Source organism: Impatiens glandulifera, chromosome 4, assembly GCF_907164915.1.
Source record: "Impatiens glandulifera chromosome 4, dImpGla2.1, whole genome shotgun sequence".
Lineage (NCBI taxonomy): Eukaryota > Viridiplantae > Streptophyta > Magnoliopsida > Ericales > Balsaminaceae > Impatiens > Impatiens glandulifera.
Window position 1 is genome coordinate 2245560 of NC_061865.1, and position 26139 is coordinate 2271698.

General features: G+C 30.6%; 5 protein-coding genes and 2 non-coding genes across 8 annotated transcripts; 2 read left to right on the forward strand and 5 right to left on the reverse strand.

The window, feature by feature from the left end:
* Positions 1–868: 868 nt before the first annotated feature.
* On the reverse strand, positions 869–1576 carry LOC124933782 (putative pectinesterase/pectinesterase inhibitor 28). The gene has a single exon (XM_047474226.1). The coding sequence runs from the start codon at positions 1574–1576 to the stop codon at positions 869–871; it is 708 nt and encodes a 235-aa protein (XP_047330182.1).
* An 18-nt stretch (positions 1577–1594) lies between these two features.
* On the reverse strand, positions 1595–2611 carry LOC124933784 (probable pectinesterase/pectinesterase inhibitor 21). Its single transcript, XM_047474228.1, has one exon. The coding sequence runs from the start codon at positions 2609–2611 to the stop codon at positions 1595–1597; it is 1017 nt and encodes a 338-aa protein (XP_047330184.1).
* A 1181-nt stretch (positions 2612–3792) lies between these two features.
* TRNAE-CUC lies at positions 3793–3865 on the forward strand. Its single transcript has one exon. It is a non-coding gene; the product is annotated as a tRNA-Glu (tRNA).
* A 2398-nt stretch (positions 3866–6263) lies between these two features.
* On the reverse strand, positions 6264–11613 carry LOC124936242 (pumilio homolog 24). Of its 2 annotated transcripts, none has more exons than XM_047476726.1 (18): positions 11474–11613; positions 11031–11316; positions 10858–10911; positions 10564–10625; positions 10387–10468; positions 10152–10275; positions 9937–10020; positions 9683–9797; positions 9027–9177; positions 8826–8939; positions 8667–8735; positions 8342–8392; positions 8206–8256; positions 7807–7914; positions 7511–7681; positions 7042–7116; positions 6700–6956; positions 6264–6611 (listed from the first exon to the last, which is right to left on the reverse strand). In XM_047476726.1, exons 2-18 carry the CDS (start codon positions 11286–11288, stop codon positions 6467–6469), a joined length of 1971 nt encoding a protein of 656 aa, XP_047332682.1. In that variant the 5' UTR covers positions 11289–11316; positions 11474–11613; the 3' UTR covers positions 6264–6466. The 2 variants fall into 2 exon arrangements, with proteins under 2 accessions (XP_047332682.1, XP_047332681.1); XM_047476725.1 differs by having other exon boundaries at positions 7511–7684.
* A 3407-nt stretch (positions 11614–15020) lies between these two features.
* Positions 15021–15094, forward strand: TRNAT-AGU. Its single transcript has one exon. It is a non-coding gene; the product is annotated as a tRNA-Thr (tRNA).
* A 2579-nt stretch (positions 15095–17673) lies between these two features.
* LOC124933787 lies at positions 17674–18432 on the reverse strand. The gene has a single exon (XM_047474231.1). It carries the CDS (start codon positions 18430–18432, stop codon positions 17674–17676), a length of 759 nt encoding a protein of 252 aa, XP_047330187.1.
* Positions 18433–20420: 1988 nt separating this feature from the next.
* Positions 20421–24946, reverse strand: LOC124934146 (serine/threonine-protein kinase rio2). Its single transcript, XM_047474626.1, has 13 exons — positions 24747–24946; positions 24618–24664; positions 24453–24523; positions 24255–24368; positions 24002–24177; positions 23833–23921; positions 23422–23539; positions 22482–22555; positions 22343–22390; positions 21710–21884; positions 21062–21241; positions 20846–20911; positions 20421–20756 (listed from the first exon to the last, which is right to left on the reverse strand). Exons 1-13 carry the CDS (start codon positions 24828–24830, stop codon positions 20568–20570), a joined length of 1431 nt encoding a protein of 476 aa, XP_047330582.1. The 5' UTR covers positions 24831–24946; the 3' UTR covers positions 20421–20567.
* Between the last annotated feature and the right edge of the window lie 1193 nt (positions 24947–26139).

Consider the following 26139-nt stretch of genomic DNA (forward strand, 5'->3'; position numbering starts at 1 on the left):
TAATTTATTTATATAAAATAGTATAAAAACGTAAAATTAAAATAATTTATAAACTCATAAAATTATATTATATTAATATCAAAAAAATTAAATTTTAAAAATTTAACTAATTTAAAATAAAAATAGTTATATTTTAGAATATGAAATAGAGATTTTAATGTCAGCCCTTGAGTGTGAGGCCCATTTTTAATTTAATTTAATTTTAAAAACTAACTAATTAAGTGTAACAACTGTAAACTATTTTTTTATTATCAAATTAATAAAGTATGAAATATAAATACTCAATAAATTAAATCAAAACAGATTAAAATAACTCTATGCCAAATGATTAACATCTCATTTTTATTATTATTTTTCTTTAACTTTTGTACTTTTATATTATAAAATACACTTTAATTATTGAGTTACATTATATATTTACTTTATTTTGGGTTCTAACTTTGACCACTTCAATTATATGAAGCTCAACATGTATTTTTAAAAATAAATTTTAACATTTTTAATATTATCAATTATTTTTAGCTAGATGAATTGTTCAAAAGAAAGAAAAAAATAATATATATATATATATATATATTAAATTAATCAAAATAAAAATCTCAATTTTAATCTCAATTGAGCCCTTGAGAATGTTAATTCAAAAAATAAAAATCTCAATTTTTTTTACTTTTCCTAAGAAAACTGGTAGTACTAATGATTAAGTACATGTTCCACAAACAATACAAATATAATATATTACAAGACTACATCTATTTTTGATAATAATGTAAAAAATCAAAATAAGCATAAAATAATTTCAAAATAGAATTTGCTCAATCAATATATTAGTTTTATTGCAAGAGATCAATAAAACATAATTTGATTTAAATTATGTCTTCAATATACTTGAATCATAAGGTACTCCACTAGGCTTAACCCAAATATCACCATTAATAAATCTTCTTGCAGAAAATTCATCAGCTTCTTGAATATTAATCTTCTTAATTCCTCCCCATGTAACCCTCTTGTTTAGGCTAGCACCTGCACCAGTATTCCCAATCTCAGCATAAAAGCTAGTGTCAAGCCCGAAGGTTCCAGCCCATGGAGACCACCCTTCGGGCGCGATGAAACCGTCGATGTTCGAATTCATAACAATAGTCCTCGAGAAAACCTTCCATGGCCTACCGAGAAAGACCTTAACAGGCTCAACCGTCGCCTTCAGCTCTTTCGATGGGACAATGGTGCAGTTTTGGAGAACAATGCCCGTGTTCTCTCTTCGCTCTTCTCGGCCCTGGGCTGTGACCGTGCAGGGCTGGTCTTCAAGAGGCTTTTTTACAATCATGGTGCAGTTTTGGAAAAGGGCGCTAGCGTCGCCAAAGATGAAGTCTAGTGTTCCGGATATGGTGCAGTCGCGGTAGAATTGGCGATGGGCGTGTGCGAAGAGGGTGTTTTGATAACCGTCGAAGCTGCATTGGTAGAATATGGCCATGTCAGAGGAAACTCGGGCTGCCGCTGCTTGGTGCTTTGAGGCACCGGCTGTGTTCTCGAATGTGATTCCCTTTGCGAAGAAGTGGTTTGCTTGGACGGCTGCATGCATGCATGTAGGTGTTATTATTTATTGTGCATTTAAATGGTTGAGTTTGATAATTAATAACTTACTAAAAGTTGACGTCTTGAAAGTTGGAATTCCATCGACAATGTTCTTGTTTCCCGTTATCCTCGTCTTGGTTGGACCCTCTCCCAACAACATAACATAGCTCATATTTTTGGTGATCTCAACATACTCCTCGTAAACGCCGGCCTTCACAAGAATAACAAACGGCTCATTGTTCTTCTCCGGCACCTTCGCCAATCCTTCGGCAATCGTTGTACAATCTCCGGAACCATCCTTTGCAACCACTACATCGGGTTTGAGTGTCCCATCAAACACGTCGGTTGCTTGAACCAATCTCCTATTCATATCGTCCGACAATAGAAGTCTCCGACCGGTGATCCCCGTGAGGTTGAATCCGGCCAAGGTCTTCGAGAACTCATCGACCATTGCAAGTCCATTCCTAGTCAACTCACCCGACATTTTAAGAAGTTGCTTCATATTCTCCCCGGCATCCCCCGTCGTGTTCTCGAACCCGTCGAGACACGTCCCTTGAAAGGTGAGGGCCCCACTTAGCCACGTCTTGACGTCGTCTAGGTAACCGTCAAGGTTCGCGAGGTCGAAAGTGTCGAAACTATCCACAGTTTGATGGAGATCGTCCACGGAATCTTCTAGAAGTTCCTTGCAGCTCACGTAAGCTGCATGGGTAAGAGGATCCTCTTCGGCATCTTTAAGGATATCCATCTTATTCAACGCGACACCCACGTGTTGGATTACAATATCGAACGAAATCCTAATCAGATCTTTAGGATCGGTTGTGTCTCCCGCGGACGATGCCAGCGTGTTCGTACACGCATCCTTGAAATCCGTCGGTTGACAGATTGCCTGGACCGCCTTGGCGGTCTCAGAAATCTCAACACCACCACCGGACGAGTTTCCACCCGAGTAGGTTTCCTCATGTCCGGTGAAGGTTAGAGCCACGCCAATGACCATTGCAACCAACAAAAGAGAAGAAATACCTATAATAGTCAACCTATTCATGGTTTCCTCTTTTAAATGAAAGAGGGGGGTTGGTTTAAAATTGATCCCCCTAAGGAGTTATCCTCCTTAAGAATTATGGGCAAAAAAAATCACATTTATATAGAGGAATGGATGAAAGGACATTATGGATGCATGCTTTATGTGGATGTATTAGTCTTACAAAGATAACTCATCTATATATAGAAGGGTATTCAATTCAATTGTAAACTTCACATATATAATTCACCAATTTCTGCATTATGGTTACAAGATTGGTTCACTACGAATCGATAAATATGCACTATGTTCATAAATAAGCTTAGATCGATATTAGATTGTAGACTAGAAATGAACAAGTAAAATATTTTAAATTAAACAAAATAGTAGCAATAAAAGATCTTTAATTACTTACCTTCCTTACTATATATTCTATGACCTGCTAGCAAGATCTTTAAAACAAAACTGTTTTTGGGTGATGGTATGTATACGGTCCTTCATAATGTCCATCGACGAGTATCGTGGGATGAATAGTTTGTAGAAGCATGTTTGAGATGAAGGCAAATGAGGTCCAGAAGAAACATGAAGTGTCTTCTTTGCTCGAGATTCATGTTTCGCATTATCTACGAGATAATTAACATTTTACATTAATAAATTATAGAAGATAAATATCATAGTCTACTATGGTTAAAGAAAACAATGAAGATCATGTACATACCTTTCAGAACCAAACTATTTGAGGATGAATTTTTTTTTTTTTTTTTTAAAACTTTGTAACGAGAATGTATTTTCCAATCTTGAACCCATATTGCATTTTTTTTATCCAACAACATCTTATCTAGATTCTTCAGCTCTCTAAAGAACCGAAAAACAAATGTTGATGTAAAAGCATAGAAAAAAATTGATATTATAATCCAAATATGTAAGGCGATGAACATATCATTAGTCTCATAGTTGGTAATAAACACTTAAGATAACTTAATTAGAAGTATATATATTAAAATTTTGGCGATAATATTTTGTATTTGCCAATGATATTTCTCTTATTATAAAAAAGTTTTGACATAGACTTCTTTTACATATGTCACGAAATGATTCTTATATTAAAGTATATCATATAAGGATATTTGTAAGACAAGAGAATTAAGATACAATAATATAATAAGTTTAGATTTATATAATCATTCTTTAATGTTTACCACAAATCCGTTGTAGTCTAGTTGGTCAGGATACTCGGCTCTCACCCGAGAGACCCGGGTTCGATTCCCGGCAACGGAATATTTTTATTATTTCCAGTTTTTGTTTTGGTGTTCAAGAACACATAGATCTTAGTATCAACTAAGTGCTTAACTTGTCTTCTTAGTTAAGTTGGTTCTAGCTGGTGATGAATTGTATAGCAAAGATATGGTTGATCTTTGTGACAGGTAATGTATGATGGTATGGATTTTTATGTTGTCGGAGGGAAGAACAAAAAACAAAAACAAAAAAGAGGAAGAAGACAGCATTGTTGATCAATTGGAGTTTTCGAGTTTCAGGTTTAGAGCCAGAGGTCTTGGTTCGCCGTGTGATTGATTTGGGCACTTCCTTGAACTCAAGCTTTCAAAAATCTGTTGAATTCTTCATGTAACGTTGCATTTTTATGATAACGAGGGAAAACGGCATTTTTGTGTTCTAGTTACTATTGTTCGACTTTTATTAATTCTGAATTGGTTATGTAATGATTCTAGATTAGTGGAGATGAGTTGAAACCAACTTAAAATGATGAAGAACCAAATTTTGAAATCTGAGAATCTCAGGTTTTGTTTATTGTGTTTTGAACATTTTTGTTATTCTAAATATCAGAGGTAATTAGGTATGCTTCAAACTATGTTTTAAGAACGTCCAGCACTTGAAAGGGATTTAGAACCCTCTATTTGAAAAACATGGTTCGGTTTGTTAGAAATAAAACTAGTTTTCAGGTTTAAACATGTGATGATGTGATTGAATATATCAAATGTTTAGAAAAACAAAAAATATTAAAATTTCTGGTTTGCTACTTTGTTGGTAGATCACGAACCAGTGATCTCTTCTAACCCCGAGCCAACTTAGCCAAGACCCCATGTGTCTAACCCGCACCATGACTTGATTCCACCTGCCCGAACCGGCTCACCATTTGCTAATAGTTCTCTTTCCTTTTTTTTTTTCTTTTAAATGCTTTAATTAGTTTTTAAAAATTCCAAAAATTATTAAAATTTGTTTAGGATATGTTTGGTTCATATCTTTATTTTCGTATTGCATTAAAAATTCCATGTGAATGTATATTGTAAACTAAACATGAACAAGTTAAATATTCTAAATTAAACAAAATAGTAGCAATAAAAGATCTTCACTTACAAAAGTCGTGTAAAAATGTTCTGGCTATGATCCTGTTTGCAAAAGTCACCCTATGCCATAACTGTTGTTAAAATGTTCTTGGGCGATGGTATGTATGTCGTCTTTCATACGTAAAAGAACTTAACATTTAATTCTTTCGAACCGAACCGGATATGATTAAATTTAAAATTTATTATTTTATAATAATATAAAATTTAATATATTATATTAAAAAATTCGTTTAAATTTTGTTTAAAGAAGGTTAATAAACCGAACTGAAGAGAAATGATCCTAAAAAAATAATTAAATGAATTTCTCATTCATGGTCATCCCTAATTGGGTTCAATTCAATGGTTACAAAAAATGTCTTTCATTGTTAACTTTATGTTCTTATGTATTAATCAAAATACTATAATAAATTTATTTATTTTATATTAAAGACTAAATTCTATAAGATTTTATTTTAAAATAAAATTAATTACATATTATTATTATTTATATATATAATTAAAATAAATAAATATAAGTTATAATTACAAAATCAATTACATAAATATAAATTCATTTTATCTGTGTAAAATTCGAATAAAATATAAAATCGAATTAGTTTATAAGATTGTAAAATTTTAAGATCATAAAAATTGAAATTGTTAAACTTGTTTAGAATTGTTAGATTTTACGAAATAAAACCATATTTTAATTCCTTTTATTTATTTAGTAAAACCAAATAAATCATTATATATAATATTTTACATAAATAACTTACATTTTGATCCCGAATTGCAATGGATGCAGAAAGGTAGATAATTTTAGTAAATGTAGTATAGTTTTTCAAAATTTCAGCCAAAATAATATTTGTAAATTAAATATATATATATATATATATATATATATATATATATATATATATATAATATTTATAAGTAAATAAGTAAATCCTAATTTTAATTTTTCAGAGTATTTATACAAATTTAATTCTTTTTGTGAAAAAAACAATTTGAAGTTCTACTCTTTTAGGTATTTATTTCAACTCTAATCTCACCTATTTTATAGTTGTATTCTTTAGTTATTTTTTTTATCTCTAATCTGCATGACAGAATATTAAATTTTGGTATAGTGCAAATAAAGAAGAAAATAAATAATAAATTATTATATTTTCTATATTAGCATCGAAAAGTTGAATAAAAAGATAAACTTGTTATTTTAAAAAATTTCATCATTTTTATCAATTAAATATATTTAAATAATTTAAATTTTCAAATAACCATATTTTGATCTTTAGATTTGAGGACAGGCTAATTAAAAAGCATAAGACAAAGAAATCAAAATCTCTAACTATTGTCCAACATAATTTAATTATCAAAATCAAACCACCTTACAAAATATTGTAATAATAATAATAATAATAATAATCCATTCTACTTCCATCATACATCCAATTCAAAACTTCTTTAATACAAAATAAAAACATTGAAATTTCAAAAAAAAACACTTCATCAAAGTATCTTTCAAAACTGTTACGATTAATTAACTAGCCTTTGTTGCTGCTGCTGGATGCTTGTTCTCAGTTAGTACTAGTACTCCACTATCTATTAGAGGCTGTAGTTCCTTTCGTGCCAATTTATTAACCGCCGCATTTGAAGATTCCAAGAACGCAGCAAACACCTTACCACTGCAAAGGAAGTTTTAGTATTTTAGTATCAAACAAATAAGGCCGAGACGAGAAGAACAGAAATTGATTGGAATGGTGATAATCGTACCTATGACCTTTAGCCCAGATTTCAGATTTTCCTTTCAAGGCTTTGTTCCATAGAGTGGAAGCAAATGACGGGGAATCCAAAACTAGTTTTCTAATCGTACGACTAGAATGGAACTGTTCAAGGATATGCTCTTCTTTTGTTCCTTCTTCTGCCTCGGGTTTAGCCTTTGCAACTAGAGATGTTATAGCTTCATGTAAGATTTCTAACTTTTCGTCCAAAGCTGGATGTAGAATTCCATCAGTTCCTCCAATAGCAACCTACGTTTATTTTTAAAACATTCAATAACTAAATCCTTAATCTTATAATTAGAAATCTAACTATTTTTTTGAAATTTGAAATCACCTCGTATATTATCTCCTTTCCCAAGTTTGATCTGAGTAATTCCTCAGCATTCTCAACACATGTATCAATGAGACTCTGCAAAACAGTAAGGTGCAAAAAGTGAGCAAGAAATTCAAAATGTAGTTAACTCAGTTTGATCTGGAAAAAAGTATTTAAAGACCATTTTATCCCTAGAGTGACAATTTTTAATTTTTTTAAGGCATCGTTTAATCTGACTCTAAAAACTCAAGATAAAACAAGCTCTAAGTGTTAAAGTTATCTTATAGTGTTCAAAAACTATAATACCTAGTTAAGTCATTCATAGCCTACCGAATGAAGCTAGGAATTCTAGCTTCATTTATTTAGCTTAGTTTTAACACTCTAAGTCAAATGAATTTATTTCAAATAAGTATTTATTTTTCAGATTAAGTGAAATGAAGTTTCAACCACAAATTTAGGAAAGAGAAAACATAAATAAGGATGTTCTAACCTCTGCGAGACCACTGTCAACCAAAAGTTCCTTTCTTCTCAAAAAAGGATCCTTCTTTCCACCTGAAACTAATTTCTTCGACTTTTTAGTGATAGAGCTTTCATCAGCATCAGCATCTTCTTCGTCCATGTTTTCATCCTCTCCAGTTTCTTCAACCTCAGATGCTTCTGCCTGCTAAGCAAGATCAATATAAAATCTCAGATAATGTGTGGTTTGTGGGGGACTAGACTATTTTGTTTCAACATACCATAGGAAGATTTACAAACATATAAATTGGTGAACACATTTGGCCTTACCTTGTTGAAAAGAGAAGGGATTGTTAATTCCATGGCAGCTAAATCATCTACACTTAGATAACGAGAACAATTAGGATGAAGAAGTTGCAGCAGTGGACGTCTTCCATTCTGAAACAGAAATAGAATGCTCTATTTAGTAGGAAGTAGAAGAAGACATTGACATGTGAATAAGAATGCACGCAATTTTAAAATAATGTGTAAGGATTAACAAAATCCAAGTAAAAATTCAGAAGAAAAAAAATGTACTTCAATTTACAAAAACACGAGGATACTTGACAAACTTCATTTTATTATTCAGCAAATGTAGTTTATGGGTATCTAATAAAAGATTTAAAATTATAATAATTCAATTTGTTTGAAAGATTCTCATAAACTGATCTTGAGGAATAATGCACTAACCTTATCAAATACAAGCTCTTTGAGAATCTTTTTCAACTCTCGAACAACATTCTGCAGAGAATTATAAATCAAAAAACCAACTAAAAGAAATGCACCATAATATTTTTGGCAATACAAGTGACAAGGATGAAGATACCTTTGATACAAGCTTGGTATCATCTACAGTTGACAAAATACAAACAAGCACCTGGACATAAAGTTACTATTAGCGTAGCCCAAATGGAACTAAGAAGTTTAGTTAAGTGTTCTGTTCTTGTTTAGAAATAGGATTAAATACAAAATAACACACGTAAATTAACAAAAGTATGCAAGGAATATATGTAAACTGGAACTTATAAAGTGCATAACTTAACCTTGTAAAGCTATATTCCATGTTATTTCATTTGAAAAGTGATGCTATATTTTAAAGTATTTGCAAATGCGCAAGAATTATCAATATATTTTTACAAGTAGGAAATTACCAAAGAACCATATTGATCATGAGCTATCTTGCTCACTTCTGTCAACCCTTTGATAATGTTTTTCCTTTCCTGGAGAACCGAATGACCAAGGTAAGTGCAAATGAAATAAAGATGTTAAAACGCAGTGTCCACACAACTTATGATGAGTTACAGTAAAACCTTGGCACTTCCATGCTTGACACACAGCATTCCAATTCTAGCTCCATCCTTAGTATGGATCATTCTAACAAGAGATGGTCCAGACAATTGTTGGATTACATCAGCAGCAGAGGCCTGTTCACAAACTCAATTTAGCCAAATTGCAAACGAAAATGACAAAGATAAGCAAGATAATGCTCAATAAGGAAAGAATTCTAGAACCTTGTCAGCAATGCTAAGATATTCCAGTAATGCCCTGTGTATAATGGAGTGGTCGACTATATTTTTTCCCAAAACTGCTTGAATAACAGATTTCATGTGTTCCAAGACAGAGCCTTTTCGAAGACCGAGCTTAGCAATCACATCTTCCAATCTACATAGTTTAACAATTAGTAATACACCTAATTAGAAGTAGCAGAAAAAGGTTTCCACTTGCACGCTCACTAAAATACTATTAATATTTAAAAGCATTTAGAAACCTAAGCAGGACATGAAGTGTGTGTTCATATAGAAGTTGTAGGACTTCCGTGTTGCAGTAGCATGGTTGCATTATAGAGCATTCAAGTTATTGTCTGGTAATTAATACAACTAACAAATTATACAGTGAGTAATAAACGTTAGGTCATCTTAAGAACAACAAAGTTAAGTTTACTTCGGTGTCAAACAGAAAAGATAAAGACAATAAGGACATACATTTGACTGCTTTAATAATTATACTTTAGCTGGGATTTTATCCAAGAGCAAACAGTTCTCTAATATGGAGTATTCTTATGAAGACTTAACATATAATATACATTTAAGTTTCAAGGAAAGACAAGAAAATCAAGTATCTTTTACAAGGAAAGAATACATCTTCCATCACAGTATCAGACTTGTACCTGCTCTCTTTCATTGAAACCAAATCCTTGAACAACTTAAGCTCCACAGAATATAGTTCCATTACCAGAGCTTGTTTCTGTGCTGCATTTCCTAAACTATATGCTCGTTCAACAACTGTAACAAATGAAATGATATTGAGTTGCCAGTAAGTATTCCAACTTATTAGCTAAATATAACAGCTTACATAAAATAAAATTTTGATTCATTAAACAACATGGTATAGCAATTCAAAACTTTGATTTATCAAACGTACCCATTGAGCCAACCACATGTCGAAGGAGAGAAGCAACGTGCCCATGGAGGAATGAGTTAAATTCAACAAGCTGTTCCTTTGAAGCTGTTAGAAGAAAGCAAAGAAAGAAACATAAAAACATGAGAATTAATCTACTACAACAAGCTAAAGAAAGTATATAGTTTCCATGAAAATGAGCTAACACTAAAGGTGTTCTGCTATTAGAATGAAAATACCATTATCCAGCATCTTGTTCACCATATGTACAGCATATTTGTTTCGTGAAAGGATGAGAAAATGTGGCCGTAACTCCGCAAAGACAGAACCCCTTTCAGCTTGTGAGCCATACTTAATGCAAGTCTGGAATTAAGAACAATAAATTAGCAAATATATGTGGGGTAAGTTTTTTATGAAATTAACTTTTGTTCATGAAAAACATAATTGGCAAAAAAATCTTGTAATAGATTTTACCTGCAACACACGGGAAGTAACAGGGGAAGTAGCAATATCGTTAACCTTTCCCTTCATCTTTCGTATAGCCTCACTCACAAATCTTCGCATGTTAAAAAATCCAAAATGAACAATATTAATAACAAAATCAAATAAATAAGTACAAGACTTGTTCCAACTTAACAACAGTCTACGCACTTGGATCTATCTTCTTTGGAAATATTGCGCTGCCTCATCTTTTCCCACAAATGGGTCAACTCCTGTGGAGATGGAAGAAAAATAAGATCATCAAATAGATGCCATAGATTAGGTGACAATGAGAGACTTAAACAGCAAATATTACTATCTAAAAAAGAAGAAATTATAGGTACCGCATGCCTTAAGATCACAATGGAATAACAAGTTAATCCATTTTTATATCTTACTTTGGCATATGCAGATAAAGATTGCTCAAACTCTAGTACAGAAACCCAACCCTAATGAAACTAGTACCTGTTCTAGTGTGTAATTACGTTTCCTCTTCTTTTTCCTAGCTTCAATAAGCTCCTGCAATGATTTCATTTTATCATAAGCTCATAAAATCAAACCTAACAAGCCTTTTGGTGAGAATTAAGACTTAAATAAACGCTTTGAGGCTAGACTTTCATAAGAAAACAGAATTAAACCTTAGCTTGTACACGTTGTTCTTGCTTTGTCTTAGGGACAACCTTCTCTTCCTTAACAAACCCCCCAGATTTGCCATGACTTTTCTTAAAACTACCATCAACCTTGTTCTGAGGTTTAAAAGGCTTTTTCGATATCTTCTCAGTAGCGTTCTTAGTAAACTTCGGCTTTTTCAAGTCCAATTTCTTACTTCCGCTTTCTTTTCCTGCAGGTCTCTTTCTCTTCTTGGAATCCTCAAGTTCACGACCCTTAGTTGCCATAATAACAGCAAGCTAACACCACAATATGCTAAATAAAAGAGAGTAAACAGCAAGCAAGCAGTCAATCACTAGAAAAACCTAAAGAAGACGAAGGAAAAGAAGTTGGACAGAAGAGAAACGCAAACAAACTACAAACGGTAGCAGAATCAGAAGCAAACTGTACGAGATTGTAAATATATACTTACGATATGCGATCAGAGTATTCGAGAATGATGCGTTCTTCGACCTTAGAATGCGATTATAGAGCTGCCGGCTGAATGGCTATGGCGTTGTGACCTACAAGAGGTTTCGATAATAAGAGAAGATAGTCGGCTGGCGGGCCGTAGCTACGAATATGAAGAAATTAGGGCGCCTTGGTTATATATCTATTTCTTTATTCTAGCAAAATATATAAAATAATAATAATAATATATATATATATATATATAATAAAATTTTCTTTAGAAAAAATATTAAAATTAAATACTTTTAGAGAGGAGGTTGAGAAGCCTATTTTTATTTATTTTATTTTTTTATTATTATGTTTTCTTATTAATTCATATTTGATAATTTAGACTTTAAGTTAAAAATTAAATTTTTTAGCATAGAAAACCAACCTAACATCATATAATCTTCATATTTTTTATCATTACATATTTTTATTTTGTTTGAATATTACATAACCAAATCAAGTAGAACTATTCATATTTCATAATAACCACACTTATATATAAAAAATTATTAATATAAAAAATTTTATAAGTTTAATCATTTATTCAGACTCGTGTACATAAACTCGTGTATTTAAGTTATTATTAAAACTAGAACTAGAACTAAAACTAACACAAGATAAATAAAATTTAAATTTACAAAATTAGTTGAAATAAACCATACTCACATCTTTGTCGTTATCATCATCATTACTTTCATCACTTACATCATCTTTTCATCATCAACATTTATGGTTTGAACATGAAGGGCTCCAATGGTTAGGTCAACATAGTGATCGTCTTCCTCCTCTCGTTCATCATTGTTTTGTTATTCATAAAAAAAATATAATAAATTTGATAAAAAGACATCCATTTAACTTTTTTTTCATTAGTTCACTAACATCTTCATTTTCGACCTCTTACATAATAAAATTTTCATATTACTAATCTCTCGACCTCATTTTTTCACTCAACCATCTCAATAGTATCAACATCTTTTATCATCACTTTCGGCAAATCAATCATCTCATTATATCACCAACCTCTTTACCCTCACTCCTTTGATAAATCAACAATTTCATTCATATATTTAACCACCATTTTTTCCTCGAATAAATCTCTCATTACTAATATTGTGACCTCATTTTGAGTATTTTTATACTTTAATCATCTCATATCATTATCGCGACCTTTTTACCCACACTTCGGCAAACCAAACATCAATTCAATCGACTTCTCATATCGTGACATCACTTTTTTTTATACGTCTCATATCTCTCGTCAAACAAACCACCAAATTCTCAATTGACCTCTCCATCTCGTGACCTCACACTTTTATATACCTATTATCCCTCGGTAAATCAACCACCAATACTAATCGATCTATAATATTGTGACCTCACATTTCGATCAATCAAAACATCTCATTCACATACATCAATCACAATTGACCTATAATCTCGTGACCTTACGGTTTTTGTTACCGATATCTTATCCCTCAGCAATTCAACCACCAATCTAAATTTGTTTCGGCCTCTTATCCCTTAGCAAACTAACCACAAATCCCAATCAACATCTCATCTCGTGACTTAACATTTTTACATGTCTCTAATCCTTTATTAAACCAACCATCAAACTCAATCTTATCGGTCTCTTAGCCCTTGGAAAACTAACTATCAATCACAATCAATCTCTCATCTCGTGACCTCAGATTTTAACATGTCTATAATCCATTGACAAATCAACCACCAATTACAATCGACATTTAATCTTGTGACTTTACGATCCTTTATTACTGGTCTTTTATCCATCGATAAACCACCCATCAATTCTAACAGATCTTTCATCGCGTGACCTCATTACTTTTCACACGCTTCTTGTCCATCAACAAACTAATCACCAATCTCAATCACACTTTCACACGTCTATTATCATTCGGAAATTCAATCACCAATCTCAACCACCTCTAATCTCGTGACTTTGCGATCCTTTGTTACCGACCTCTCTTATCTCTTGACAAACTATGTCTCAATCATACTTGTGCACGTCTCTTATCCCTCGAGAAACCAATGTTACTAGTATTTTATCTTTCGACAAACTAACTATCAATCTCAATCACGCTTTCACACGCCTATTATCCCTTAGAAAACCAACAATCAATCTCAATCGACTTTTAATCGCGTGACCTCATACTTTTGTCAATCAAATTGTTATTATATTATATACACTAACATAAATATTTGATTGTTTTCTTTTTAAACCACCAATATCTCATGTGTTACCGGCCTTTTTATCCCTCTTAGCAAACCAACCACCAATCTCATTGTTATCGACTTCTTATTTTTCGACAAACCAATCACCAATCATAATCATATTTTCACACGCCTCCTATCTCTCGGAAACCAACCACCAATCACAATCATACTTCCACGCGTCTTTTATCCCTCAACAAACCAACCACCAATATCAATCACACTTTCACACGTCTATTATTTCTCAACAAACAACCACGAATCGCAATCGACCTCTAATCTCGTGACCTCACGATCCTTTGTTATTGGATTCTTATCCCTCGACAAACAATCACACCAAATATGTATCAGATTTTCACACGACTCTTATCCTTTGATAAACCAACCACTAATTTCAATCACACTTTCACACGCATCATATTCCTCATCAAACCAACTACCAATATCATTCAAACTTTTACACATCTCTTATCCCCCGACAAACTAACCATGAATCTCAATCAACCTCTAATTTCGTGACCTCGATCTTTTGTTACCGGCCTATTATTTCTTGACAAATCACATCTCAATAACACTTTCACATGTCTCTTATCTTTCGGCAAATCAACTACTAATCTTAGTTAACATTTAACCTCGTGATCTCACACTTTGGTCAATCAAATAACTGATTCATATACTTTTAATTATCAATATCTCATTAGTTACCGACCTCTTATCCTCAATAAACAAACCACAGATTTCAATGTTACTGATATTTTATTTCCACCAATCTTGATCGATATATCATAATTTATATTTATAAATTTTATGTATGAATATATAATTTGTATGAGTATTAATTAAAAAAATATATTAAATTCACATTAAAATTTTCATTATTTAACTTTAAAATGAACAAATCTTATAAGAATTAATAAAAAATAATTAAAATGTTTAAGTTCATGTGCATATGTATATCAAAATATTTGATTGAATTTGAAACATAATAGGTATATTATAGCTTAGTTGATTATAGTTTACACTTATAATGTATAGGTTACAAGGTAAAACTTATATATGTCATTTTTAATATCATTTTTTAATGAATCGCTCCAAATTTATGGACGAGTCAACCAACGACCTAAACCCAAATACATTACAAAAACAAAATTTATTTAATGTAAAACTAAGTCTAAAAGATACATAATAAATAAATCTCATTTTCAAAAAAAAATTACTTTAAACAAAGTTATCATCGCCAAATTATCTTAAATATAATATCTATACCTCAATTTAAAATTATCAACATAATTGCTCTTATAGCTCAGTTGGTTAGAGCACCCGTTTAGTAAGCGGGAGGTCTTGAGTTCAACTCTCAATAAGAGCAATTATTTTTTGAATTTTCGGCGATTTTAATCCATCTAACAAATTTCTACAAATCTTTTTGCGTTTTTATTGTTCATTCATTAACGCAGAAATCGCCAAACAAAATGTTTGATTGAATTTAAAATATAAGTTACAATGTATATGTTGTAAAACATAATAGTTATTTGCGTTTTTATTGTTCGCATAAATCGCCAAACAAAATATTTGATTGAATTTGAAAATATAATAGTTACAATGTTTAGGTTGTAAAACATAATAGTTAAATTATATCTTAGTCTTGAGTTCAACTCTCAATAAGAGCAATTATTTTTTAAATTTTCGGCGATTTTAATCCAACTAACAAATTTCTACAAATCTTTTTGCATTTTTATTGTTATTCATTAACGCAGAAATCGCCAAACAAAATATTTGATTGAATTTAAAATATAAGTTACAATGTATATGTTGTAAAACATAATAGTTATTTGCGTTTTTATTGTTCATTCATCAACGCATAAATCGCCAAACAAAATATTTGATTGAATTTGAAAATATAATAGTTACAATGTTTAGGTTGTAAAACATAATAGTTAAATTATATCTTAGTCTTGAGTTCAACTCTCAATAAGAGCAATTATTTTTTAAATTTTCGGCGATTTTAATCCAACTAACAAATTTCTACAAATCTTTTTGCGTTTTTATTGTTATTCATTAACGCAGAAATCGCCAAACAAAATATTTGATTGAATTTAAAATATAAGTTACAATGTATATGTTGTAAAACATAATAGTTATTTGCGTTTTTATTGTTCGCATAAATCGCCAAACAAAATATTTGATTGAATTTGAAAATATAATAGTTACAATGTTTAGGTTGTAAAACATAATAGTTAAATTATATCTTAGTCTTGAGTTCAACTCTCAATAAGAGCAATTATTTTTTAAATTTTCGGCGATTTTAATCCAACTAACAAATTTCTACAAATCTTTTTGCATTTTTATTGTTATTCATTAACGCAGAAATCGCCAAACAAAATATTTGATTGAATTTAAAATATAAGTTACAATGTATATGTTGTAAAACATAATAGTTATTTGCGTTTTTATTGTTCATTCATCAACGCATAAATCGCCAAACAAAATATTTGATTGAATTTGAAAATATAATAGTTACAATGTTTAGGTTGTAAAACATAATAGTTAAATTATATCTTAGTCTTGAGTTCAACTCTCAATAAGAGCAATTATTTTTTAAATTTTCGGCGATTTTAATCCAACTAACAAATTTCTACAAATCTTTTTGCGTTTTTATTGTTATTCATTAACGCAGAAATCGCCAAACAAAATATTTGATTGAATTTAAAATATAAGTTACAATGTATATGTTGTAAAACATAATAGTTATTTGCGTTTTTATTGTTCATTCATCAACTCATAAATCGCCAAACAAAATATTTGATTGAATTTGAAATATAACAGTTACAATGTTTAGGTTGTAAAACATAATTAAATTATATCTTAGTTGATTATAGTTTTACACTTACAATGTATATGTTGCAAGTTTAATACTTACAAATGTCATTTTAAATCTTATTTTTTTAATGAATTGCTCTAAGTTTTTGGGTGTATATGTTGTAAAACATATATAGTTATTTGCGTTTTGATTGTTCATTCATTAACGCAGAAATCGTCAAACAAAATATTTGATTGAATTTGAAATATAATAGTTACAATGTATATGTTGCAAGTTTAATACTTATAAATATCATTTTAAATTTAAACTTATAAATGTCATTTTAAATCTTATTTTTTTAATGAATTGTTCTAAGTTTTTTTTGTTGGGTCAACTAGTGACCTAACTCAAATATTTATTTATTTATTATAGAAATATGACTACCCCTAATTTTTTTTTTAATTTTTTAAAATTCAATTCAATATATTATTTCTCTAATTAATATCAATTAATCATTTATATTATCTGTTGTTTTTTCATACTCATTTAACTCGAATTCTAAATCCCTCCATGCATCTCAAAATCCATTACAAAAACAAAATTCCAAAATTCATTTTATATGTAAAACAAACTCTAGAATATACATAATATAAATCTCAATTTCACATTTCACATCTCAAAGTTAGCCATCGCCAAATTGCCTTAAATATATATCACTATTAAAACTACCACTAGTTTAGTTTCAACTCTCAATAAAAGCAAACTATTTTGATTTGGTTATAGGGTAGAGTGTGAAAAGACCAATGCATCAGAGAACGACCCATGAATCGGAACCCACTGTTCTTATTAAAAAAGACGATGCCTTCTCCTCTTCTCTGGTTCGAGAAGCATTTTCAGTGAAGCAAAAAGATGTACACTATGTTCAACTTTCTTCTACTATTCTATAATTACCATTTAATTACTTTTAGTTGGCGGGGAATTCAAATCCATTTAGATTTTCTGTCTATTCTCGATGTATGCGTCCCAAGCCAAGGAAAGGGGAAGTGAGCTCAACCAGTGCTAGAAGACTAGACTACATTAACCTCATCGAACGACGTTTTCGGTGATTTCAATCCGTTAAGAAAGCGAACAACCTTTTTGCGTGGTTTTTATTGTTGATTCATCAACGCAGAGATCGCCAAGCAATTACTCGTCAACTTAACAAGTTTATCACCCAAATCAATCAACGGCGAATTCAATCCATCTAAGAAATCGCCAATATCGCTAAAATCCGTAATAGCAGCACTAAGCACACTATTCATCCTTCCCAAATCCTTATCCGGCAAAGAATCCAAAGCCTCCTGAAAATTATCCAACGCATCATTATAACCATCCTTACAATCTCCAATCGTCGACGCTAACCTACCCGTAACAGACGGATCCGCCTCTAACTTCTCCGCAATCGAAACCCCCACTTTAGTATAATCCATCGCAACATTAATCGCAGCACGTATCACCGAATCAACATCGTTCTTACCGTTTAATGAAGGCGATAACGTGTTGAGACATAGATTAATGTAATCTGTTGATTTACACATACGTTCTAGCTCCGGATCCGCGTTTCCTGCGAACGGAGTGTTGAATTTGTTGAATAGTTCGTTGATGTTACCAATGAATGGACTGTTATTCAATTTGAAAAGTTCGTTTGCCGATGAAATATCGGTTGTTGTTGCGCCTGGTGATTCTGGATGTGGATGAGTGAAGATTGATTGGATTGGTGATGGCTCGAATTGTAGTGGTGACATTTGGAATTTAGGTTTGGAATCGTCCTCGGAGAGATGGTTGATTGGAACGCAGATGGCGTGAACCGCGGCGATGAAGATTGCGATGTATGATACAGAAAACAATACTGGATTGGAATACTTCATTTTCGTAGTTTTGATTATTTGTTCTTCCTTAGGAAGAAGAAGCAAATGTATTGATAATATGATCAGTTGAAAAATGAACAATTAGGCTTTAAAGTAGGATTTGAATGAGTTAGTTATTGAAAACAGAAACGGTTATTTTATTCTTTTTCAAATGACTTTTCTAATACAACTTATTTCAGTGTAGAGTATTGGCTGTCATAGTATAACTTGTTGTAAATTATAGTGTCATTCTTTAGTTTATCTTGATACACATTACTCTTACTATTTAACATTTATTTTTGTTAGACTTTTGTAATTATTTTTAATATTACACATATCTATATATATAATGATGCTTAATTTTTAAAGTGTCCGGATTGCCGGGTTGAGAGCTATGATTAATTTGGATATATGTGAGAGTAAATGAATACTTGGGTCGGATTGTGGGTTGACCTACCCATAAACTTAAAACGGTTAAAAATAAAATTAAAAATGCTATAGGTATGGTTCGAACTTGCAACTTAACAAAAATAAGTACAACCTTTTAACCAACTAAGATAATAACACTTTATATTTTAAATTCAACCCAAAATTTGATAAACGCGTGACATTTTAACAATATAAGTTCAACTTTTTAACTAACTAATATATATATATATATATATATATATATATATATAGTGATGCTTAATTTTTAAAATGTCCGGATTGCCGGGTCGAGAGCTGTGGTTTTGGATATATGTGAGAGTATTTGATACTTGGGTCGGATTATGGGTTGACTCGCCCAAAACTTAAAACGGTTAAAAATAAAATAAAAAATGTTATAGGTATGGTTAGTATGGTTAGAACTTGCAACCTAACAAAACAAGTACAACCTTTTAACCAACTAGGCTAATAACACTTTATATTTTAAATTCAACCTAAAATTTGATAAACGCGTGATATTTTAACAATGTAAGTTCAACTTTTTAACTAACTAATATATATATATATATATAATGATGCTTAATTTTTAAAGTGTCCGGATTGCCGGGTCGAGAGCTGTGGTTAATTTGGATATATGTGAGAGTAATGGATACTTGGGTCGGATTGTGGGTTGACCCGCTCATAAAATTTTACCGTAATATTTTTTCACGGTTTTTTATATTATTACTCGTGTAAATGTACAGATACATGCTAGTTAATAGATAGTGACAGATAGAGTTAATAGATATTGACAGATTGAGTTTGGTAGATTTAAAAAAAAATTGAGTGGGCTTAAAAATATAATAAGAAAAATATAAATAAAACAAGTGAAAAACATGTAAGTTTTTGTTCATTTTATATTAATTAGAAAATTAAATTTAAAAAAATTTAAGAAATTAGAGGGTTAGGTCATATTTATACATTGAAAATATATATTTATTTTTTGGATGGACTTCAACCCAGTAAATATATATTTATTTTTTGGATGACTTCAGCCAACTGAACCATAACATAGATCGTCAATGTCAATATAGTCAGTTTGAAAACTGAGTTTTAATTTTAACGGACAAATGTTATTAAATTTGGTAATATATACACAATTAAAGTAAAATTTCATAATATTATTTTATCTAAATCAAAATACAAATAAAATATTAAAAATAAATAAATTTAAATATATATTATTCATCCTATGTGAAAAAAAAAAACTTTTTATGAAAATTATGATTATAGTTATAAGATCTTACTAAAAAGTAAACAACATTAGTTCAAGAACAATAAAAAATAGGACGAAGCTTAGATTAAAATTCAAATAAGTTGGAGTAGAAGGTTTTAGTTTTTGTAACTTAATTATTAACTCTGTTTAAGAGACAAAAAAAATTCTCATGATAGCTTACTTCAAAGAAGAAACTCTCTAGTTAAAAATAGGTGAATTTTTTACTTCATTTAGCATAAAATTTATTTTAAATTATTATGAATATTTTTGTAAAAAGAAGATATCAAGATGAAAAAAATTGAGTTTACATAACCTTTTAATGATTTTCAGGTTCAAAACCACACATAACAAATTATAAAAGAAGAATGAAAAATGTGAGCATAGTTTTGACCTAATAACTCATCATTCTAATAAAAGTTACTGTAATAAAAAATGCATGCAATGGGGCACAAGTTGTGTTGACAATATGAAGTCTTCACCAGTCTTTCAGTTGATTCTGGAGCTTGGTATTGTTAGAGGACTTGGCACCTTTGTCCTTGTAAGAGTTTCGAGAGTGACAATTCTTTTGTCCTCGATGTGCTGATACTATGGCCCTTCGTCTTTGCTTATTTAGACTTTTTGTCAACTCAGCACTATCCTCCTCGATTTCTTCGTTTCCTTCCTCCTGTAAGAAGGATTTATAAGAACATATATCTTTTTGATAATCATTTGAATCAAACTTTAAACGAGAAAATACAATACAAACAAACTTGCCTCAGCCTCATCTGTATTGATCTTCTTCTCCAACTCACTTTGATCATTTAAAGAAGTATGATGAAGCTGCATATACAATTCAAGAAAACAACAATGGATTAGCTAAGCTTGTCAATTACACTTTTAGACAAGAAACTAGAATGACATCTAAATAAGACCTAATGAAGAAAGGCAGTTTCAGACAAGGTTGGTCTAAGTTTCTTGTTAAGAGACTACCTGATCGACCAAACTTGAAGTAATCATGTCGTTTGATGTCTCCTCTTTATCTTCTCTTCTTTCATCACCTAAATCTAGGTCAATCTCCCGAGGGATGTTGATGATTTCATTAGATGGTTCAATAGCAGTTTCTTCATCATCTGAGCTGTCATCGTCCTCAGGATCCTTTTCAACGCCAATCTGAAATCACAAAAGCATCAGGAATGCTTATTTTTTATAATAAATAAACAAAACTGAAAAATATGAATCAAGAAGATAAAAACACAATGCGTATTTTTTCCTAAATATAATTTTTTTGAAATAACAGTGTGATATAATTTCAGGGAGAACCAGCTAGCTCTGGGTTCGAGTGGCATTTCACCCCTAACTACAACTCATCCTCTGATTCTTCAACAACAGTCAGTTCAGAGTTCCACTTTCTTTTAGACATTTAGTTTGATTAGATACACCTTTCTTTCAAGATAGTCGAGCTAAAAGTTATTAAAAAAATGGTCATCTTTTCATAACTAGCAGACGGAGGCCAAAGGAGAGGGCAACAGTATGCTGATCATATAGAAGTGCATTGCAATATCACGAAAAGCATATGAAATATGAAAATATTAAAAATTAGGCCAAAGGAAAGATAAAAGGAGAAAGACTACTACTAACCTCCTGAGCCTTCTCAATCTCCTCCTGATCCTTTCTGCTAAATCCACTGGCTGCAAGTTCTCTGTCCAGGAAGCCAGAAGTTTTTTGAATTGATGAAAATTGTGGCCTGTTGACTTCATCTTCATCAACATCCGAATCAGATCCTGAAGCAACTTCTGTATATGACATGTTGAACCTGGAGACAATATGATGGGAAAATGGAGGAATCACTTTGTAAGTTAAAGGGTACGAGGTACATTGAAATTCTAGAATCTAGACCCCATTTGGAAAAACACTTTTTATTCTGTTTTTGTACCTGAATATGGATGTTGATCCAGATACATTTGGAAAATATACTTAGGTCATAAGACAAATTAAAATATATCAATTATTGGTTGTTTCTCATTTGGATCCAGATTCAGAAAGAAAGGCTAACAACAAAACATCTCATTTAAAGACTGGATTTTGTCAATTTTTAAGAAGCCACACATCAATTCTTTGACAATCATAGTTTCTGTGACTCACTTAAGCAACCATATGAATTGACTTGGGATACAAACATGATTTATTCCACCATTTAAAACCCAAGCATTGAAATCCAGAATTGAGATTATGACTAATGGGTATCTATCTCATATCTAAGGAATCACTTACCTTTTTCTAAAAAACTTGAAGATGCATTCTACATCACGATCAAAGTACCTGAAGAAAGAAGAATTGTCACTTAGGTAATCACATGAATAGTTACTGGGAAGTGTCTATTACTAGTTGTGTGATAAGATATACTCCATACATCTGTGCATTGCGATGCGACACTGAAACCATTTGTGGGAAATCAATCATGGTAAGATTCTCCTCATCGTCAATCTGCAATGATCAAAGGAGAACCAAATATATTGCTGAGAACTACGCCATAGTTGTCAATAGCGCCCGTAGCGCTAGCTATAGCGAATAGCGTAGCGTAGCGCCCCCTTGTAGCTATAAGGCGCTATAGGCTACACACTTTCAAATAGCGCCGCCTTTCTAGCTATAGCGCCAATAGCGCCAATAGCTATAACCCCCTTATAGCGCGCTTTTAAAAAAATATATATATATATATATTATTTATTTGATTTTTTTCAATTTCCCAAATTATCTTATTTTATTTCCTTATTTTATTATTTTTTCCTTATTTTTTTATGACTCTTTGTCTTCTAACGGTTATTTTATTTTATTCTCTTGTTCTTTTTTCTTGTTCTTTTTTCTCTTAAGACTTTTCCAATTCTTTTCTTTCTCTTCTTTTCTTTTCCAATTCTTCTCTTTCCTATTCTCTGGCCGTTTTGTCTTCTACAGCCATCTTCTAGAGCCAAATCTTGCTTGTAAGTTTTTCATTTTATAGTTTAGATTTATCATTTGGTTTTTATAGTTTAAGAATCATTTGGTTCTACAGTCAAATCTTACTTTTTGTAGTTTAAGAATTAATGGTTTTTATGTTTTAAACTTTTAATTTTGTGATGTTTTTTATTTTTGATATTTATATGTTTTAGCGCTTTATTTTCAAATAGCCCTCGCTACGCTATTCGCTTTACGCTATAGCCATGAGAAGCTTTGGCGCTATTTAGCGCTATACGCTATTGACAACTATGAACTACGCTAAACATGAAATAATGAAAGGCATAAAGTATCACGGCGTTGGGATGAATCTAAAGAGTAAAAAAAGACACCAAGACGAATGACATAAAGAAATTTCATACCATTATGTTGAATTCGTTGAAATCACAGTGAATAAGGCCATGCTCAGCCAGCCGAATAACAAGACCAATGATGGTTTCAAAAACTACATCATGATTTTGCAATTCCTTGACCTGCACACTGAAGAGAGATGCATAATCATTGTTAAATGAGAAGTTGGCATCAATAAGACAAATAGCTTACACAAGTAAAAGGGAAGATGTGGAGAAATAAAACTCATGACTCTGATGTAAATCTGAAAACAAATATCATAAGATACTATCGCTGCTAAGTTTTAGACTATAGTGATGATATAGTCTGATCAAAGACATGAAAGCAGTGTAGTCGTAAGTAATGATTTTACATTGTTTTAGAATGAAACATACATGTGGAAAGTAGAAGATGTTATTAATAAATCATGGAAAAACTCTTACAGTGGGTAGCCTTGAACAAGTGACATAATCACACAATGTCGATTGCAATCTATAGCATTTGGGACAGGGAAACCATGTTCCTCTAAAGCCTGTTAACAAAGAGTGACACGATGTAAGCATAAAGGTTAACAAAATAATAATAGTGAAAAAAAAACAGGCAACAATCAACCTTCATAAAAGCAAATTCTTTCAGAGCAGCAAGCCTAGATAAGTAAAGCCAATTGAAACTACTCCTGTGCCTCAAGTAATCACGTTTGGATTTGACAGCCCTAAAAGAGACTCTTCCCAATCGATGAAGCTTCATTGCAAGGACTGTTCCATCTTCCGTGGCAACCTCAAAGATATCTAAAGACATGATAAAATTCAGTTGATATAATGTCAAAACAAATTGAAAGGTCTATTGTTTAGAAGTTGCATCTCACCCGACTCTTTGCCAACACCAATTTGACGCCCAACAGAGGAAATAACTCCTCGATTAACCAATGTCTTAATTGCAAGAAAATCATAACCCAGGTAAGTAAGCCGAAAACCATCATCTGAGAAGAAAGTATAATTAACATTATAAAAAACACGATCAAATTCCTTGATTAAGGATCACAAGTGGTTATAATAATCCTCACATTTGCTAGAGTCATGATGTAACAACTTATGCTTGAGCAAATTCTTCAAAACCTTGTAAGTACCCCCATGCCTAATCGAATACAGAACATAATTCAAAGTTCAAACATGTGAAAAGCAATATACAATACACGAAAAAGTAGTTAAGAGTAAGACTGAAACAATACTTGAGAGCAGCAATGCGGGAGATAAGTTCCGATGGCACAATTTCATGCTGGACACAAATTGATCAAATCGATCAGGAAACATTGAATAAACAACTAAAAAAGATAAGATAAAAGGACAAAGAGACTAACATTCCTCATCCCCATCTCGACGGCGGTAAGAACCCTGAAATCATCTTTTGAAAGATATCTTAACACGTTAACGTTCAACTTCATAGTTGAAACTAATTCCCGGCGGCAACAAACGCTTCTGTTCTAGGTTGGATTGAAGGCAATCTGTTCGGATTGAAGGCGATGGTTTTGATGATATCAATACTATGGAAATCGACTCAACTAATTAGGGTTTTAGGGTAGAAGAAGATATAACCTTGTTTATATAATATTTTATTTTGTCCTGAAATTTTATCCAAACATACAATATTACCCCCTATTTAAAGATATTCTCACCTATTTAATTAGCTTTTCAATTTTTTATTATTAATATTCACAATTATTTAATATTAAAATGATATAACTCCACATATAATAATATAATCATCTTTACAAATTATAAAATAAATAAAATTATATAAGTTATGTATATATTAATAATTGTAATTTAAAATTATATATATAACTAAAATACTAAGATAAGTTGTTAATAATTTTTTAAAATTTAAATAATTTATAAATGTAAAATATTGAACTTTTTTTAATGAATGAATTAAATTTTATTTATATTAAATATATATATATATATTTAATAAGATTTTATATTATATTTCAATAAGGTTTTATAAAAAGTGTTATGTATGTTCGATATTAATTTATTATTGTTGTGTTTTAATTTAATAATATATTTAATAATTAATTAGAAAAAAATAAAAATGAATTATCTTTCAAATTTATCTAATTATAAATTATAAAATTTAAATAAAATATTCAAAATCATTTATGACTAAATAAATTTAAGGTATATTTTTTACATAAATAAAATTATATAAAATTATTATTACAAGGTTATGTTTTTATATAGTTAGTTAAACATATACATTTATATTCAAAAATTGAAATAAAATATTTTTTTTAAATTAATTTTTTTTTAAAATTAAAAAATCAACTTAAGTTTTTATTTTATTAATGTTAATTAATTTAACAAACTAAAAAAGTGAAAAAATCGCATTTTTTTCATTAAATAAAATCTATTCTAAATTAAATAAATTTATTAAAAAAATCTAAAATCCATTAAATAAAATGAATTCTAAATTTAAATAAAAACAAAGGCCTTGTTCGTTTATGAATTTTAAAAAAAATTAAGAGAGAGAAAAATTGAGTGATGAGTGATGATTTTAAGGAAGTATTGATATATATAAATAAAATATTAAATAATAATTTAAAATAAATGGTATTTTAGTATTTTAGTTAATAAAATGAGTGATGTAATTGGTGAGAAGTGATTGATTTGAAAATTAATTTTGGAAAAATTAAAATAAAAACTTATAAGAACAAGGTCAAATTTTTCTATTGACCTATTTTTTTTTTCACT